At 41.4% G+C, this 20,316-nt stretch overlaps 1 protein-coding gene across 8 annotated transcripts in view; it reads right to left on the minus strand.

Annotated features, from left to right (window-relative positions):
* Nucleotides 1-12,766: 12,766 nt before the first annotated feature.
* The window catches only part of TMOD1 (tropomodulin 1), a 151,782-nt gene continuing 144,232 nt past the window's right edge, over nucleotides 12,767-20,316 (minus strand). For 5 of the 8 annotated variants that reach the window (XM_056519026.1, XM_056519003.1, XM_056519034.1 and 2 more), the window contains one exon: nucleotides 12,767-17,846. In XM_056519026.1, the coding sequence (XP_056375001.1) occupies nucleotides 17,782-17,846 (65 nt within the window). In that variant the 3' untranslated portion in view covers nucleotides 12,767-17,781. The remainder of the gene's footprint in view (nucleotides 17,847-20,316) is intronic. The other 3 variants (XM_056519044.1, XM_056518997.1, XM_056518988.1) reach the window with 3 other exon arrangements.

Raw genomic sequence — 20,316 nt, forward strand, 5'->3', positions numbered from 1 at the left:
TCAAACTATTGTTATTGTTGTCTCATAAGGCTATTCATGACTTGGTAATGTCTACCGGGTAATTCTTTTTGTGAAAATTGTTAAATGATGTGTCCTTTCTTACAATGTACAAACACCTTATTCTTCCCCAACATTACAATACCAGACTGCATGCTGCAAAATATGATACACATGAGGTAGTAGTTGAAATTTGGCCAAAATATGCAAGGTGGCAATTCTTATCAAGGATCCCGATTATCTCCGATTCCCTAAACTAACATCAAAACAAATCTGATCAAATTTACTTAAAATCACAGAAAAGACCATCCTTTCTTATACAAGGGTGTTATCCCATTCCTAAAACTTCATGTTCAATTACATCAAGAAAGGTATATGGAGCACAAAGGATGGTGGCTGTTAACTACAGGGATCATCTAAATCCTTTTCTGGCAATTTAACCCTATAAATACCTTGCTCAATAGAACCTCTAGCATTCCTTATCATCCACCACACAATCGCAGGGTGGTGTTGTTTTTTTTTTGCAGCCAATGACCTACATAAGGCCTCAAGGTCTGGCATGAATTTACTCCTATAACACCTCCCTTAGGCAGGGTTTAATCCTGAAAGTACATTGCAATCCATTGTCTAAGAGGACTAAATATTTTTTCTTTAAAAAAATAAAAAAAAATGCAACTCTCCCCCTTTTTATAAAATAAAAAGAAAAACATTTTAAAAAGAAAAATGTTAAGTCCCCTTAGGGAATGGGCTGTGGGAGTGTTTTTTTTTTTTTTTATAAATAATTTTGAGTGTATGTTCTGGCTGAACAGGAGATATACAGTGTATACCTCCTTCCAAGCCTGAGCTGTACCTGCAGCTGTATAGTTGTGGGCACAGCTTAGCCCCAGTAGGAGCAGGGACTCTCATCAGTATAGTGATAGTAGTCTAAGCACCTGTATGGTATACCTCAGTGTATTATGCTATGCCTTAATCGCTGCCAGATGATGTCTATATAATCCTGCTCCACCCGTTCTCTGGTGCCTGAGCAACACTGTAATTTTGTGAAGGTTCCTGTCTGCATTGTTCCTCTGTTCCTGACTTTAGCCTGTTTCCTAAATTTGTCTCTGCTTAATCCTCCTGTACTTCATTACCATTTTATGTATGACTTGGACTGTCAGCTATACCTCTGTAGTCTGAGCAAGCTAACACCACCTAGATGCTTCTGAGCTACTCTGCTCTACTATAAACACCAGCATAGTTATACTACATCAGACTCTGTTTGCTACGATATTACTATCTACAGCATCAGCTCGCTACTCCTGCCTATATCCCTGGTGTCTGCCCAACTACCACTTAACCGGGACCACTCTTGCGGTAGTTACCTGGTATCTTCCCTGCAGCTGAAGTCCAGCTTTCACATCCTGGAGCATGTTTGCAAACCAGGTTAATACCTAGACTCTGCAGCAGGTTTCAATCAAAGCCGAACTGGGAGGTGGCACACCCATTGGGGCATTTCAATAACACATTATAACCTGGTTGCATAAGTGTGCACACCCTTAAACTAATACTTTGTTGCATTTATTTCAGCAGTGAGTCTTTATGGGTAGGTGTCTATTACCATGCGCATCTTGATGTGGCAATATTTGCCCACTCTTTCTTGCAAAATCACTGCAAAACGGTCAGATTGTGAGTACATCCCCTGTGCACATCCCTCTTGTGATCACCTCATACATTTGTCACCACCATGCTTCACTATAGGAATGGTGTTTTTTGAGTGATGTGCAGCATCACTGCATATTATACATACTGACAAACTCTGACATACAAATGTAGCTACCGCCCACCCTATGCAAACTATTTATAGGGAGCGCGCAACACTATTGGTGCAGTGTGTTATGAAACATACATTATGTACAGGGATAGAGACTCCTGTCCACGGCCGCAGAAGCGGCTACATCTGTACTGAACTTACTAAAATTCTCAGAATCCTATCCAGAGGTTGTCTTTGGAAAATAGGCGTATGAGTGCTGCCAGCTGTGATGCAGAAATTGAAGGGTTGGGGGCTAGCCTGTCAGTGCTCAGACCATAAGCCGCACACTGCATCAAAGTTCTGCATGGAGGAATGAAGGAAGCCTCTTCTAAAGATGTGCACAAGAAAGCCTGCAAACTGTTTGCTGAAGACAAGCAGACGAATGACCTGGATTACTGGAACTGTGTCCTGTGGTCCGATGAGACCAAGATAAAAACTTATTTGGTTCAGATGGTGTCAAGCGTGTGTGGCGACAACCAGGTGAGGTGTACAAAGACAAGTGTACCTTGCCTACACTCAAGCATGGTGGTGCAAGTGTCATGGTTTGGGGCTACATGAGTGTTGCTGGCACTGGGGAGCTAGAGTTCATTGAGGGAACCATGAATATCAACATGTACTGTGACATACTGTAGCAGAGCATGATCGGGTTAATCGGGATCAGGCCGATGCCTGGCATTAACCCTTTAGACAACATGATTAAAGTTGATCGCGGCATCTAAAATGCAGGGTTAACGCTGCCGGTTAGCTCAGTACAGCTGATCGGGACATCCGTGGCAAAATCGCAGGTCCCGGTCAGCTGAGTGGATGGCGGTAGGGCCCTAACCTGCCTCCTCGCCGTCCAATCAATGCTCTGAGGCTCTGCAGGCTAGAGCAGCAGAGCACCAATGACCCTGATCAATGCTGAGCCAAAGCTCAGCATTGAACAGTGTAAACAATAGTAAGATTGCATGTTATATAAAAAAGTTAATAAAAGTTAATTAATCCCTTCCTAATAAGTTTAAATCCCCCCCCCCCCTGCCTTTTCCCATTAATGTAATAAAAAACAAAAATAATCATGTGGTACCGCCGCGTTTGTAAATGTCCAAACTATTAAAATATAAGGTTAGTTAAACTACACAGGCGTACATGTAAAAAACCCACAAAATTCCAAAACTGCATTTTTGGTAACTCCATATACCATAAAAAAACTAATATGTGATCAGAAAGTCCCATCAAAATAAAAATGGTACCAATAAAAACTAAAGATCATATTGCAAAAAATAAACCCTCATATAGCCCTGTAAGCAGAAAAATAAAGTTATAGGGGTCAGAAGATGACAATTTTAAACATACTAATTTTGGTACAAGTAGTGTATTCTTTTTAAAGTAGTAAAATAAAATAAAACCTACATAAATTGGGTATCTTTGTAACCCTGTAGATCTACAGAATAAAGATAAGGTGTAATTTCTACTGAAAAGTGCACTGCGTAGAAACGGAAGTCACAAAATTGTGTTTTTTTTCTCAATTTAACTCTGAAAATATTTTTCCTTTTGGTTTTGCTGTAGATTTTGTTATGAAATGATTGATGTCATTACAAAGTACAATTGGTTATGCAAAAAACAAGTCCTTTATATGGGTCTATAGGTGAAAAGTTGAAAGCATTATGATTTATAGAAGGGGAGGAGGAAAAAACGAAAGTGCAAGAACGAATACTGGCCTGGTCCTAAAGGCCAAAATGGACTTGGTCCTTAAGGGGTTAAGGCAGTGCTGGAAAAGAATGGTGGTGTACTTTTGTTGCCAAGCCGTAGACATTAACCTCTTAAGGACGCAGGGCGTATGGATACGCCCTGCATCCCGAGTCCTTAAGGACGCAGGGCGTATCCATACGCCCGTGGGAATTCCGGCCCCCACCGCTAGCCGGTTGGGGACCGGAGCCGGATGCCTGCTGAAATCGTTCAGCAGGCATCCCGGCATATCGCCCAGGGGGTTCATTATGTCCCCCCATGTCGGCGATCGCCGCAGATTGCTGGACAATTCAGTCCAGCGATCTGCGGCGATTCCGGGTCAATCGGGTCTCCAGTGACCCGGAATTACTGGCTGTTCGGGGCCGTCTCTGACGGCCCCGAACAGCCAGAGCCTGCAGGGGTGAGGTGGCACTGGTGCCACCTCACGATCGCCCTGATTCGTCGGCCGGATTACCGGCCGACCAATCAGGGCGCCTGCTGCGGGCGTCACTCCCGCACCCGCTCCGCCCCTCTTCCGGAGGGCGTGAGCGGGTGCGGGAAGACGACCCCGGGTGCTGGGGACCCCGATCCCCGGCGTCCCTGTTGGGATCGGGGCCCCAGGAGCGACGGCGGCGGCGAGGGACAGCCTGCGATGGAGCAGCAGCAGGAGGTGAGTTACAGCCTCCTGCTGTTGCTTAGCAACAGCTCCCAGCATGCAAAAAGGGAATGCTGGGAGCTGTAGTTATGCAACAGCAGGAGGCAGACCACCACAACTCCCAGCATTCCCTTATGGGCATGCTGGGACTTATGGTTTTGCAACAGCTGGAGGCACATTATTTCTATGGAAAAGTGTACCTTCAGCTGTTGTATAACTACAACTCCCAGCTTGCACAAACAGCTAAAGTGCATGCTGGGAGTTGTAGTGGTGCATCTGCTGGTTGCATAACTACAACTCCCAGCATGCCCGTTGGCTGTCGGTGACTGCTGAGAGTTGTAGTTTTGCAACAGCTGAAGGCACACTGGTTGTGAAACTTAGAGTTTTTTTTTTTTACCTAACTCAGTGTTTCACGACCGGTGTGCCTCCAGCTGTTGCAAACTACAACTCTCAGCAGTCACCTTACACCATGCACCGTACATGCTGGGAGTTGTAGTTTTGCAACAGCTGGAGGCACACTGGTTTTGAAACACTGAGTAAGGTCACAAACTCCGTGATACATAACCAGTGTGCCTACAGCTGTTGCAAAACTAAAACTCTCAGCATGTACAGTCTGTCAGCGCATGCTGGGAGTTGTAGTTATGCAACAGCTGGATGTCCCCCCCCAATGTGAATGTACAGGGTACACTCACATGGGCGGAGGCTTACAGTAGGTATCGGGCTGCAAGTTTGAGCTGCAGCAAATTTTCTGCAACAGCTCAAACTGCCAGCGAGAAACTACTGTGAACCCCCGCCCGTGCGACTGTACCCTAAAAACACTACACTACACTAACACAAAAAATAAAATAAAAAGTAAAAAACACTACATATACACATACCCCTACACAGCCCCCCTCCCCTCCCCAATAAAAATGAAAAACATCTGGTACGCCATGGTTTCCAAAACGGAGCCTCCAGCTGTTGCAAAACAACAACTCCCAGTATTGTCGGACAGCCGTTGACTGTCCAGGCATGCTGGGAGTTTTGCAACAGCTGGAGGCACCCTGTTTGGGAATCACTGGCGTAGAATACCCCTATGTCCACCCCTATGCAATCCCTAATTTAGGCCTCAAATGCGCATGGCGCTCTCACTTTGGAGCCCTGTCGTATTTCAAGGCAACAGTTAAGGGTCACATATGGGGTATCGCCGTACTCGGGAGAAATTGGGCTTCAAGTTTTGGGGGGTATTTTCTGCTTTTACCCTTTTTAAAAATGTAAAGTTTTTGGGAAAAGAAGCATTTTAGGTAAAAAATTTTTAATTTTTTTTACATATGCAATAGTCGTGAAACGCCTGTGGGGTATTAAGGTTCACTTAACCCCTTGTTACATTCCCCGAGGGCTCTAGTTTCCAAAATGGTATGCCATGTGGGTATTTTTTGCGGTCCTGGCACCATAGGGGCATCCTAAATGCGGCATGCCCCCTGAGCAACATTTGCTTTCAAAAAGCCAAATGTGACTCCTTCTCTTCTGAGACCTGTAGTGCGCCAACAGAGCACTTTTCACCCCCATATGGGGTGTTTTCTGAATCGGGAGAAATTGGGCTTCAAATTTTGGGGGGTATTTTCTGCTTTAACCCTTTGTATAAATGTAAATTTTTGGGGAAACCAAGCATTTTAGGTAAATTTTTTTATTTTTTTTTTACATATGCAAAAGTCGTGAAACACCTGTAGGGTGTTAAGGTTCACTTTACCCCTTGTTACGTTCCCCGAGGGGTCTAGTTTCCAAAATGGTATGCCATGTGTTTTTTTTTTTGCTGTCCTGGCACCATAGGGACTTCCTAAATGCGGCATGCCCCCAGAGCTAAATTTCCTTCAAAAAAGCCAAATGTGACTCCTTCTCTTCTGAGACCTGTAGTGCGCCAGCAGAGCACTTTTCACCCCCATATGGGGTGTTTTCTGAATCGGGAGAAATTGGGCTTCAAATTTTGGGGTGTATTTTCTGCTATTACCCTTTTTAAAAATGTAAAACTTTAGGGAAACCAAGCATTTTAGGTAAAAAAAATTTTTTTTTTTTTACATATGCAAAAGTCGTGAATCACCTGTGGGGTATTAAGGTTCACATTACCCATTGTTACGTTCCCCGAGGGGTCTAGTTTCCAAAATGGTATGCCATGTGGGGTTTTTTGCAGTTCTGGCACCATAGGGGCTTCCTAAAGGTGACATGCCCCCCAAAAACCATTTGACGCTCCTTCCCTTCTGAGCCCTCTACTGCGCCCGCTGAACAATTAACATGGACATCTGAGGTATGTGCTTACTCGAGAGAAATTGGGTTTCAAATACAAGTAAAAATTTTCTCCTTTTTACCCCTTGCAAAAATTCAAAAATTGGGTCTACAAGAACAAGCGAGTGTAAAAAATGAAGATTGTGTATTTTCTCCTTCACTTTGCTGCTATTCCTGTGAAACCTGTAAAGGGTTAAAACGCTTACTGAATGTCATTTTGAATACTTTCGGGGGTGCAGTTTTTATAATGGGGTCATTTATGGGGTATTTCTAATATGAAGACCCTTCAAATCCACTTCAAACCTGAACTGGTCCCTGAAAAAAAGCGAGTTTCAAAATTTTGTGAAAAATTGGAAAATTGCTGCGGAACTTTGAAGCCCTCTGGTGTCTTCCAAAAGTAAAAATTCATCAATTTTATGATGCAAATATAAAGTAGACATATTGTATATGTGAATAAAAAAAAATTATTTTGAATATCCATTTTCCTTACAAGCAGAGAGCTTCAAAGTTAGAAAAATGCAAAATTTTCAAATTTTTCATCAAATTTGGGGATTTGGGAAGAAAGGATGCAAGTTACCAAAAAATTTTACCACTACGTTAAAGTAGAATATGTCACGAAAAAACAATCTCGGAATCAGAATGATAACTAAAAGCATCCCAGAGTTATTAATGTTTAAAGTGACAGTGGTCAGATTTGCAAAAAATGGCCGAGTCCTTAAGGTGAAAAAGGGCTCAGTCCTTAAGGGGTTAATGGTTGTGTGTTGTTATATTGAGGTGGCACAACATTAAACAAGGTTATACAGGCTGTACACTCACTACTTTACATTGTAGCTTTGTATACAGTCGGGTCCATAAATATTGGGACATCAACACAATTCTAACATTTTTGGCTCTATACACCACCACAATGGATTTGAAATGAAACGAACAAGATGTTCTTGAGGGTATTTACATCCAAATCAAGTGGACGGTGTAGGAATTACAACAGTTTGCATATGTGCCTCCCACTTGTTAAGGGACCAAAAGTAATGGGACAGAATAATAATCATAAATCACTTTAAAAAATCATAAAACTTTCACTTTTTAATATTTGGTTGTAAGTCATTTGCAGTCAATTACATCCTGAAGTCTGGAACGCATAGACATCACCAGACATTGCTGGGTTTCATCCCTGGTGAAGCTCTGCCAGGCCTCTACTGCAACTGTCTTCAGTTTCTGCTTGTTCTTGGGGCATTTTCCCTTCAGCTTTGTCTTCAGAAAGTGAAATGCATGCTCAATCGGATTCAGGTCAGGTGATGGACTTGGCCATTGCATAACATTCCACTTCTTTCCCTTAACCCCTTAAGGACCCGGGCTTTTTCCGTTTTTTCATTTTCAATTTTTTCTCCTTAACTTTAAAAAATCATAACTATAAAAAATTTTCACCTAAAATTATATATAATGGCTTAATTTTTGCATCACTAATTCTACTTTGTAATGACATTAGTCATTTTACCCAAAAATCTACTGTGAAACGGGAAAAAAAATCAATGTGCGACAAAATTGATGAAAAAACACTTTTGTAAGTTTTGGGGGCTTCTATTTTTACGCAGTACATTTTTTGTCAAAAATGATACCTTATCTTTATTCTGTAGGTCCATATGGTTAAAATGATACCCTACTTATATAGGTTTGAATTTGTATCACTTCCGAAAAAAATCATGAATACATGCAGGAAAATTTATACGTTTAAAATGGTCATCTTTTGACCCCTATAACTTTTTTATTTTTCTGTGTTCAGGGCGCTTTGAGGACTCATTTTTTGCACCGTCATCTGAAGTTTTTAGCGGTACCATTTTTGTTCTGATCAGACTTTTTGATCACTTTTTATTCACTTTTTTGTGGTATAAAAAGTGATCAAAAATGCGCTATTTTGGACTTTTGAATTTTTTTGCGCGTACGCCATTGAACGAGCGGTTTAAAAAGCGGTATATTTTTATAAATCAGACATTTCCGCACGCGGCGATACCACATATGTTTATTTTTATTATTATTTACATAATGTTTTTTTTATTTTTGGAAATGCCGGGTGATTTAAACTTTTATTAGGGGAAGGGATAATTGAAAGGGTTAATGATTTTTTTACACTTTTCTTATGCAACATTATAGCTCCTATAGGGGGCTATAACATTGCATTAACTGATCTTTTACACTGATTGATCCATCTCCATAGGAATGGATCAATCAGTGTTTTCGGCGATTGAATGCTCAAGCCTGGATCTCAGGCTTGAAGCATTCATTCGGCGATCGGACAGCACAGGAGAAGGTAAGAAGACCTCCTCCTGTGCTACAGCTGTTCGGGATGCCGCGATTATATCGCGGCGATCCCGAACAGCTCCCTGAGCTAGCCGGGCACTTTTACTTTCGTTTTTAGCCGCGCGGCTCAGCTTTGAGCGCGCGGCTAAAGGGTTAATAGCGCGCGGCACAGCGATCAGTGCCGCGCGCTATTAGAGGCGGGTCCCGGCTTCACTATGACGCCGGGCCCGCCGCGATATGATGCGGGGTCACCGTGTGACCCCGCGTTATATCGCAGGACCGGGACCCATGACGTATGCATACGTCATGGGTCCTTAAGAGGTTAATAAACCCTTTGGTTGCTTTTGCAGTATGCTTTGGATCATTGTCCATCTGCACTGTGAAGCACCGTCCAATGAGTTCTGAAGCATTTTGCTGAATATGAGCAGATATCATCGCCCAAAACACTTCAGAATTCATCCTGCTGGTTTTGTCAGCAGTCACATCATCAATAAATACAAGAGAAGCAGTTCCATTGGCAGCCATACATGCCCATTATGCCATGACACTACCACCACCATGCTTCACTGATGAGGTAGTATGCTTAGGATTAGAGATGAGCGAACTTACAGTAAATTTGATTCGTCACGAACTTCTCGGCTCGGCAGTTGAGGACTTTTCCTGCATAAATTAGTTCAGGTTTCCGGTGCTCCGGTGGGCTGGAAAAGGTGGATACAGTCCTAGGAGACTCTTTCCTAGGAATGTATCCACCTTTTCCAGCCCACCGGAGCACCTGAAGGCTGAACTAATTTACGCAGGAAAAGTCATCAACTGCCGAGCCGAGAAGTTTGTGACGAATCGAATTTACTGTAAGTTCGCTAATCTCTACTTAGGATCATGTACCTTTCCTTCTCCATACTCTTCTCTTCCCATCACTCTGGGATTGGTCTCATCTGTCCATAGGATGTTGTTCCAGAACTGTGAAGGCTTTTTTAGATGTCGTTTGGCAAACTCTAATCTAACCTTCCTGTTTGTGAGGTTCACCAATGGTTTCCATCTAGTGGTTAACCCTCTGTATTCACTCTGGTGAAGTCTTCTCTTGATTGTTGACTTTGATACACATACGCCTACCTCCTGGAGAGTGCTCTTGATCTGGCCAACTGTTGTGAAGGGGGTTTTCTTCACCAGGGAAAGAATTCTTCGGTCATCCTCCACAGTTGTTTTCCTTGGTCTTCCGTGTCTTTTGGTGTTGCTGAGCTCACCGGTGTGTTCCTTCTTTTTAAGAATGTTCCAAACAGTTGTTTTGGCCATCTCTCTGATGGGTTTTTCTTTTTTTTTTTCAGCCTTGCTTCACTGATAGTGACAGCTTTTTGGATCTCATCTTGAGAGTTGACCGCAACGGATTCCAAATGCAGATAGCACACTTGAAATGAACTCTGGACCTTTTATCTGCTTATTGTAATTGGGATAAGGAGGGAATAACACACACTTGGCCATGGAACAGCTGAGAAGCCAATTGTCCCATTACTTTTGGTCCCTTAACCCCTTAACGACGCAGGACGTATATTTACGTCCTGTGCCGGCTCCCGCGATATGAAGCGGGATCGCGCCGCGATCCCGCATCATATCGCGTCGGTCCCGGCGCTCATCAACGGCTGGGACCCACGGCTAATACCACACATCGCCGATCGCGGCGATGTGCGGTATTAACCCTTTAGAAGCGGCGGTCAAAGCTGACCGCCGCTTCTAAAGCGAAAGTGACCCAGCTGCCCAGTCGGGCTGTTCGGGACCGCCGCGGTGAAATTGCGGCATCCCGAACAGCTGACCGGACACCGGGAGGGCCCTTACCTGCCTCCTCGGTGTCCGATCGGCGAATGACTGCTCCGTGCCTGAGATCCAGGCACGAGCAGTCAAGCGCCGATAACACTGATCACAGGCGTGTTAATACACGCCTGTGATCTGTGTAGAAGATCAGTGTGTGCAGTGTTATAGGTCCCTATGGGACCTATAACACTGCAAAAAAATTTAAAAAAAAAGTGTTAATAAAGGTCATTTAACCCCTTCCCTAATAAAAGTTTGAATCACCCCCCTTTTCCCATAAAAAAAAATAAAACAGTGTAAATAAAAATAAACATGTGGTATCGCTGCGTGCGTAAATGTCCGAACTATAAAAATATATCATTAATTAAACCTCACGGTCAATGGCGTACGCGCAAAAAAATTCCAAAGTCCAAAAAAGCGTATTTTGGTCACTTTTTATACCATTAAAAAATGAATTAAAAGTGATCAAAAAGTCAGATCAAAACAAAAATCATACCGATAAAAACTTCAGATCACGGCGCAAAAAATGAGTCCTCATACCGCCCTGTACGTGGAAAAATAAAAAAGTTATAGGGGTCAGAAGATGACATTTTTAAACGTATACATTTTCCTGCATGTAGTTATGATTTTTTCCAGAAGTGCGACAAAATCAAACCTATATAAGTAGGGTATCATTTTAACCGTATGGACAGAATAATGATAAGGTGTCATTTTTACTGAAATATGCACTGCGTACAAACGGAAGCCTCCAAAAGTTACAAAATGGCGTTTTTTCTTCGATTTTGTCGCACAATGATTTTTTTTTTTGTTTCGCTGTGCATTTTTGGGTAAAATGACTAATGTCACTGCAAAGTAGAATTGGCGACGCAAAAAATAAGCCATAATATGGATTTTTAAGGTGGGAAATTGAAAGGATTATGATTTTTAAAAGGTAAGGAGGAAAAAACGAAAGTGCAAAAACGGAAAACCCTGAGTCATTAAGGGGTTAAAAAGTGGGAGGCACATATGCAAACTATTGTAATCCCTACACCGTTCACCTGATTTGGATGTAAATACCCTCAAATTAAAGCGGACAGTCTGCAGTTAAAGCACATCTTGTTTGTTTCATTTCAAATCCATTGTGGTGGTGTATAAAATTGTCCCAATATTTATGGGCCTGACTGTATATTGGATGTGATCAATAGAGCTATTGGGAAAGGGGCCAGGAGCCCTCAAACACGTCTAACCGCTATCCTAACAATTGCAAAACATTTATGTAACCTTGCTTATGACAACCTGGCATGTTCATATTTGCTACCACTACTACACAGGCGCCAACCACCCGGTGGCTGCCGCTACAGAGACCGCATGCCCTACTCCAACAGGAACCTCTCGGGAATGTAATAGGTGCAACTCCAGCATTGTTGGATTTCCAACAACAGGAGAGTGTTGAGCAAATTTTCCTACTTTGGGATGATCCCTTGTGACTTAAAGGGGTATTCCGGGCAAAAACATCTTATCCCCTATCGAAAGGATAGGGGATAAGATGTCTGATCGTGGGGGGGGGTGCAGCTGGGACCCTCCGCCATCTCCCCGCAGCAGCCCGCATTTTATGCGTAGCTGAGTCTGCAGTTTCGGAAACCGCCGGGGACGTGACGTCATGCCACCTCCATTCATGTCTATGGGAGGGGGCGTTGCGGCTGTTACACCCAATCCCCTAGAAATGAATGGAGGGGGCGTGGCGTGACGTCATGTCCCCGTCTCGGAAGCCCAGCGGTTTCTGAAACTGCAGACGCAACTACGCATAGAATGAGGGCTGCTGCAGGGAGATCGTGGGGGGTCCCAGCGGCAGACACCCCGCGATCAGACATCTTATCCCCTATCCTTTCGATAGGGAATAAGATGTTTTTGCCCGGAATACCCCTTTAACAAGCATTTATGAGCCTCAAAACTGGGAACTGGGTGGGGGGAGATTTATCAACACCTGTGCAGAGGAAAAGTTGCCCATAACAACCAGAGTCTTTAACTCTTTAGTTTCTTAGAGGCCTTTTTAACAATGAAAGAAGCAATCTGGTTGCTATGGACAACTGGTCAACTTTTCCTTTGCACAGATTTTGCTAAATCTTCGCCTGTATCTTTTGAACCAAGAATTGCTTGGATCAATTATTACCACATACAAAGACACATGTCAGATTTGAAAAATGGGGCCTGGTCCTTGGTTCTAAAGGTTCTGAGGACTACAAAATGGCTATTGCCTTAATGATGATTAAATGCAATATTTCTTGCTATCTAACCAGTGATGTGAAAGATGACAAACAGACACAGGTATATGGTTTATTGTATAAACAATGGCTATTGATTCTTTGGTACATGTCTATTGTTAAATACTTAAAACACAGCACACAATGTATTTGTTTTTTACATAGCAATTACATTTTCTTTGAATGTTAAAGGACTGACACATAGAAGTGATTTATAATAACTGGTGCGAAGGTAAAAGGGATCTGTAGCCACTTTTATTTAAAAACACCTGGAAGCTGGTTACTATGAGAAACTTTTTCAGTTTTTGTTTGCTTCAGTTATGTCTGATATAGCTCATTTACATTTATGCATATAAAGAAGAAAGGGGGCCCCATAGCAAACATTGAAATGGGCCTTCTATCAAGGTGTCTGAGTTTGCTCCCCCACGAGAGAGGTTTGGTGTTTTTCCCCTTGCTTTCCAGGACCCAGTTATCAATACTACCCTCCAATAATTTGCTGACAATGCAATTCCCTGGAGAAAGGAGTTCTGAACAATTTTTCACCAACAGAAAAGGACAGTGCCCCATAGCAGCGGCATGATCTCAAACTATTTGCCCTAGTTTTATTGAGCAGTAGGTGTAATTTATACTTAAAATGTTTACGTTTTACAAAACAAGTGAATGTTTATTAGTGAAGAAGGCCATAGTAGGCACTTCAATAACTCAAGTACTAACACTTTGCAAGGAACCGTGAAAGGACTTGAATACAGCTGCATGACCCTCACTACAGTAGATATGAAACCTACTGTACCCAAGTGACCTACAAACTTCATAATGAAAAGAATGTGTTTACATCTGTATCAAATCCAAACCTTTCATGCTCATATTCTCTGGTGAACTTCTAAGGATTAAGGATCTTCACATAAAAAACTAAAACTAATTGCTATTTATCACCAATCATGTGGTAAGATTGTTTGTATTAAACACTGTTCATTCTATCTACTAATATTTTATACTGCATTTTCCTTGGTATATTAAAACACGTGTTGAATTTAACCACTGTATGCAGAAATATCACATCAATAAATGCATGGCAGATGACAATAAAATAGCGATAGTAAGGCATTGCTCAGCAATGACATTCTTCATTCTGGGATACAACACTTAAATACAATATCACTTTACAATCTGATTAACAACAAAAAGGCAGATGAAGGTAAACTTCAAAAAAGTTGCACACTGGCTGGCACTACGGTTTGACTACCAAGCAAGATAATATATTTGTGCTGACATAAACGTTTTTTCCCACCTTATTCAGTGATGACATATCGCTAGGTGGGGGTCTGACTTCTGAGAATAAAGGGGCCAAAGCAGTAACAAGGTGCCCAGAGGCAGACCCCAACCGCTAACAAGGTGACAGGCCATCACATTTTAAAATCACAATACCCCTTTAACACTTACTGCTTTGTTTAGAAGTTGCTCCTGCTTTGTGGTATATTGATGTGTGGCAGCCTAGGTATCGGCATATCATAAAGGGTGGAAAACTCCAGCTGTTGTTCTTTGGGGTAGCTGCAGACAGCCTCTTATGTCACAATGTAGGACTATAAGTCGCTCATTTAAACAATCTGGCAATTATGTAATACATTATGTACTATATGGTCATGTTGTGTTCTACAGAGAGGAAACTTATCTTGGCAGTCGCTCCCTGCTCTTGCTAATAAGAGGAAAAAGGGCATTACAAATAGGAATGAGGCCTCCTTTATGACACTTATATTCCCTAAAAGGTGCTTTCCTGATGGGAAATCCTCTTTAAATCATACAGAATATCATAAATTATGAAGGTTTTATGATTAATTTTAGAAGGTTGCATTTTCTTGAAGTAAATATTGTGTGCTATTTTTTTTATCATTTGTATCAATAGGTTGATACTATAGGTCTAATGGTCAGGATAAAGTTATAACAGTCATAATGATCTTGTGCGTGACATGCATATACATTTATAGAACTTATTGCCAAGCAAACATACAGATCTTTTAAAAGATCTGAAATGTGGAAAAGGGAGTTTAAGTTAGACGATATGATATGCCTGTGTAAAGAATTAATATTTTACCATGGCACAAAATTAAGATGTGTTCAGCAATATGAGAGATTATCAATCTAAAAGTCATGTAATTTCATTTAGGAATTATAAAATATCAAAAAACATATCCTCTATCTGCAAAACAGACCGCTGGGACCCCCTGCAATCTCCCGTACGGTGCCCCACTCTATGGAAGAGTCGGAGATACAGCGTTCGAGTATCTCTGGCTCGGTCACAGCTTCGTGCTGTGGTTGACACACTGTATTCATGCAGAGAGCCAGGGCACCTGGCGGAAGATCGTGGGGGGTCCCAGTAGTATTATCAGTGATTTTTTTGTTGGCAATGCACAATGCATTCTGTTAATTTGCATGAATAGTAAAAGTTATTTGCTGGTAAATCATATGCAATGCTGGTTATTGAACTATATAAATGTGACTAACCAATGTGCTGATCCCAAATATGCAAGAAACACCAACAGCAATAAAGTGTCACAGTGTTAGGTTGGTCTGCAATTAAGAATCACCAGAATATATGGTTGTATTTCTGCTCCCTGGTGACATCATACTGCATAATTTGGGTGCTTAATTTCTGGCACTGTGAAGAACTGAGGTATGAAACACAGTTGGGCTTTAACCCTGGTATAAGGGTTCCACACCCTGGCACAAACTCTTGTTGAAAGGGTCCTGCTGTGTGGTGTTCTCTTCACCTTTGCTTTATACCCCGCTTCGGCATCTTGGAAAAATTGGGCCATCCAGGTCGGCCAGCCTTCTCTTCCTCACTGTGAAAATGTGAACATATGAATTACAAATGTTATTGACAGTGACAGTTTAGTGACAGACATTGTTTTGTACTTTTATGTTAAAGGGGCTTTCCTACCTACATGTATCCCCTATTTACTAAATCAGTGATTAATGTATAATTACTGGAAATCCAACCAACTTTCCCATCTGAATGTAGCAGTGGTCATACGTGCGCACTGTCACTCCATTCACTGCATATAGGACTGCTGGAGACAGCTGAGTATAGTGCTCATGTATCTCTACCAGTCTATAACACTATGAATAGAGCAGAAGTATGCACACAGTATCCCTGTTCTTGTGATAACTGGGGGCCCTGGCGGTTTGGCCTCTGTGATCAAACATTGTGGATAAATGCTGTCGGTGAAACAACCCCTTTTAATTAAATTTTTATAAGCTTAAAGGGGTTATCCACCATAAGGTGATTTTAGTATGTACCTGGCAGACAGTAATGGACATGCTTAGGAATGATCTGCGCTTGTCTTGGGGCTAAATGGCTATATCATGAGATTACCATAACACTGTGGCTAGCTTTTTGTGAACTGGTATTTCCTGTTTGATTTTTCTTTTTTTGACTACAAATCCCATAATAAAATCTTCCTCCCTCCCACACATCAGCCACCCAACCCATTGAAACATAAATGAGCTGCATCCATTCAAAAGACCTGTGGTTTTCAATCAGGGTGCCTACAGCTGTAGCATTAGTTACAGATTGATCTCTCTCCCACCAAGCGATCACTCCACCCATTGAAGCAGACAGGCTCCCTGTCATCAGCTGACTAGTGAGTCAGGTCTCGGCCACATTGCAAGCTGGGAAAAACTCGAGACAACAGGCATTTTGTGTGCTGATAAAAATAAATATTGGGGTGAAAATCACAGAAGAATTGTGAGAAAACCGTCACACACAGGTACAGACACTATATTATGAACTACACTAACTTTACAGCCCCTGTAGCATAGTCAAATAAAAAAAAATCCTGGAATACCCCTTTAATTTCTCTTTTTAAATTAATCCAACATCATATAAAATTAAATTACCAATCACAGTTTCCCCCTCTTCCTCAATTTTTTATTTTAGATGTGCACACATATACAATCTTACAGATTTTGTCCTGTGTCTGTAATATATGTAGCCTACCCCGGATCCATCCCCACTGTGGGGGATTTAAACAGGCTTCTTTTGCTGTCAGATGCCACCGTCTTTAGTTCCTGCATAATGTTGACTTTTAGTGACCTTACCTCTTCCCTGGCAACTCTTCCTGCCTGATGATTTTGTACTACGCTATTCTCCTGGTTTGATCCTTGCTTGCCCTGACATTGCTTTTGATCTTATTTGTGTAGGGCACTGTCCTTTTGGTTTTGACGGTGGCTTCTTTCTAGTTAACCCCTTGTCTGTTGCTTTTGTACTTATTCTGCCCATGTGTAGCTGACCTGGCCTGTCTGACCTCCTTTTTGCTCCTGTGGACCATAGCCTGAGATAAGTAGGAACAGTGGTTGGGGCACTACTCCCAATCTGTCATGACTGTCCCTGTATTTTTAGAAAATGCTAGTAGTTCATTGCTTAAATATACAGTTCTACAAATATAGGTTTAGGACTTTATTCTAATAATCTTTTTAGTTTCAAACTTTACCTGCCAAGTGTTGCATTATTAAGAAATATCACTTACGGTCATCATTTTAAAATAATAAACTTTTAAAGTATATTTCGATCAGCTATAGAAAATGTAATTATATATCAATGGTTCATGGTTTTATAAAATTTTGGGGAAACAGATTTAAAAAAAAATATGTAACTTATTTTTCTATATTTTTTGTACATATATTATTTTTGTACCTTAAATAGAAAATCTATTCCTTGTTTATTGATTTTATCTATAAGTAGTACCATGTGATATACTTTAGTCTGCAAGGAACAGAGGCGATTTATCATAGGACTTATAGATGCAAATTATATTTAAACAATTCAACATCAGTTGAAATGACTGAGAATAATATAAAAATAAATACAGTAAAGAAAAAGGTCAAAACAATCAAATTCTGAGCAGGAGAAAAAGCATTGTGGTGAAATGAAGAAAGCAAGGTTTCAGAAGTGCTGTAAAGAGCCACAGGGTGGCAGACCAAAGTACTGCCTGTGGCATAGAAAATGAAGTGTTGCCAAGAGAAATGTATAGAGATTGTATCTATACTTATACATCCTCCAGGTCCAGAGCTGAAAAGTTATGCCACGACACATCAGATCTATGTATACGAGCTGTAAACAAGAAGAAGATCATACTGATCTATTTGTAATATACACAGATAGAAAAGTATACAAATCACATAATCTAAAGTACTATACCAGATTCTTAAACACCATGACAATGCAGAGCTAAGTGTCAAATTAGCATTTTTTGCAATAGCATTTTCTCCTCACAGTCGATTTCAGGTTTAATTCATCCTGAGTGTCCACACCTAATTAATTAAGCACAATATATGTGACCTGTACAACTGCTCAGGGTGCTACTTCCTCCATACATTAAGGGGCTGCCACCTTAGAAAGCTCCATATTAACTGTTCCTGTCCACACACAAGAGATAGGAGCATAAAAAAGAGAGTTTCGCCACACAGAGCTTTTTTTTGGCAGTTTTTTATTGAGTTTTTTGAGCCAAAGTCAGAAGTGGATCAAATAGGAAAGAGATGTATAAGTCCTATTTTTAAATTTCCCATTCTTTTTTAAGCTATGGGCTTTTAGCTTTGACTCAAAATGTGAATTCAAAAACCGCCACAAAAAGCTGTCTATGATGCCCCTTTACAGCCACCCAGAGACAGTCCCAACAACTTGTAAATCTGTGCAGCATGGGAGGAGGTAAGTGCCTAACAGAGGGGCTGTTTGTGTCTGTACATTTGTCTATATGTGTGTATATATAGGCAAGTATATAGCTATACAGGTGCTTTTATATAAACACACATAGGAACATATACATACAGGCACATATATACACACAAATGTACATAAAGACTACACACAGCTTATGCAAATATATACAGACACAAAACAGGCACACATACATGTGTATACATACAACAGTACATATAAATGCAAATAGATATGCACACATAAATACAAAAAAGGCATATAAACACACATGATATGACAAATATTCAGGGTTGGACAAAATAACTATTTTACATAGTCAAGTTGAACTTTTCCTGACACACCTGCCATCACTGGAATACATCTGCAGACAGAAGTAGCTGTGGTTGAAAGCTTGGCAGAAGAGCACTTTGTTGAATTGAAGCTAAAAAAAAACACAAAGCTAAAATCCCTCAAATTATTGCAGAATTTAATGCAGTTTTAAGGACACTCTGCAGTAGTGGCCACTCTAGCTTTCATATTTTGGGGGGGCACACTTGGGGCCAAGAGAAAAATAGGAGGGGTGATTATAAAATGCTACATACAGTATACATAGGGGTGAGTGCTGTAGCCTCTTTATTGTTTACACCACTATCTACTTGAACAAGTAGAAACTGTTGTACCGTATAAACCAAGTAGAGGCTACAGCACTTGTCCATGCTGTATGGCCCTTTTAGACTAAGCAGTGGGGGTCCTTCTTGGCAAATCAGTTGCCTAGGGCAGTAAGGACACACAAAGGGACTCACAAAAAAAAACTGAGGCAGTGGAGAATCACACAGGGGGTTAAAAAAAAACTACAAACTTGTAGACTGCTTGACTTGGGAAGGGGTGACACTTCAGAGACAGAAGCAAAATGTTTCCCTGTGTGGCTTTTGCCCTGAGCCAGAATAAGAGTTTCTATGGCATAGAGTATCTTCCCCCCATATAAAAAAAATATATACATACATATATGATTATCATATAACATTGTTGCCAATATACTAAGAGCAAATATTACCACCATACATGAAATATTTCCTCCATACTGTTACTGAACTAAACTCCATATCCACAGATTTACCAAATGATAAGACTACATGATGCCTAAATAATACCTTCACACCATGAATGCTTTCACTACCACTATAGACCCTGCAGATATATTCAATGGCTCACAGGTGACGTCTTGTCTGATCACTAGAAAGCGCTGCCTTAAAATGTCTTCTGGATTTTTCTCTAATTGGAGTTGTTCACTTTCCCTTTTCTTCTCCACCTAGCCCCAATGACTATGATGACTTCTTAAAAGCCATCACTTGTCTTTGTAGAACCTGCTGAATAAACATGATAGGCTCTGCACTTTTCCATGACCCTCCTAAACTTTTCCCCACCGATAGTGCCCCAACAGTAATAATGCTCCCATTGGTGTCCCATACAGTAAAGTGTGTAGATAAACGGGTTGTGAAAGGTTTTGGTTGGTTAAGGAGAGGAAGGCTCTCCCCATTAGGTTGACAGGTCACCCTATGTTTCCCCCATTAGGTGAGTGCTCCCAGTATGCAGTAGAGAGGTCCCTCCTATAGGAAGTTTACCCCTGTACATAGGTCCCACTTTTAGGTAGGTTTGTGTCCTGTAGGGAATTTGTAGGTAGTTTTTCAGCAGAAGGTAGGACCACCCTGTAGGTAACTTGCTTCCTGTAGGTAGGACTCCCCCACCCCTCTCGTAGGTAATGTGATAGGTAGTTTGCCCCCTGGTGGTGAGTCCCCCCCCCCCCAGTTCCCCCAGTACGTAAGTCCCCTCTGGAGGTAGTTTCCCCAGTAGGTAAGTCCCTCCTACATGTAGTTTTCCCCAAGTA

This window comes from Hyla sarda, chromosome 1 (genome assembly GCF_029499605.1).
Source record: "Hyla sarda isolate aHylSar1 chromosome 1, aHylSar1.hap1, whole genome shotgun sequence".
Lineage (NCBI taxonomy): Eukaryota > Metazoa > Chordata > Amphibia > Anura > Hylidae > Hyla > Hyla sarda.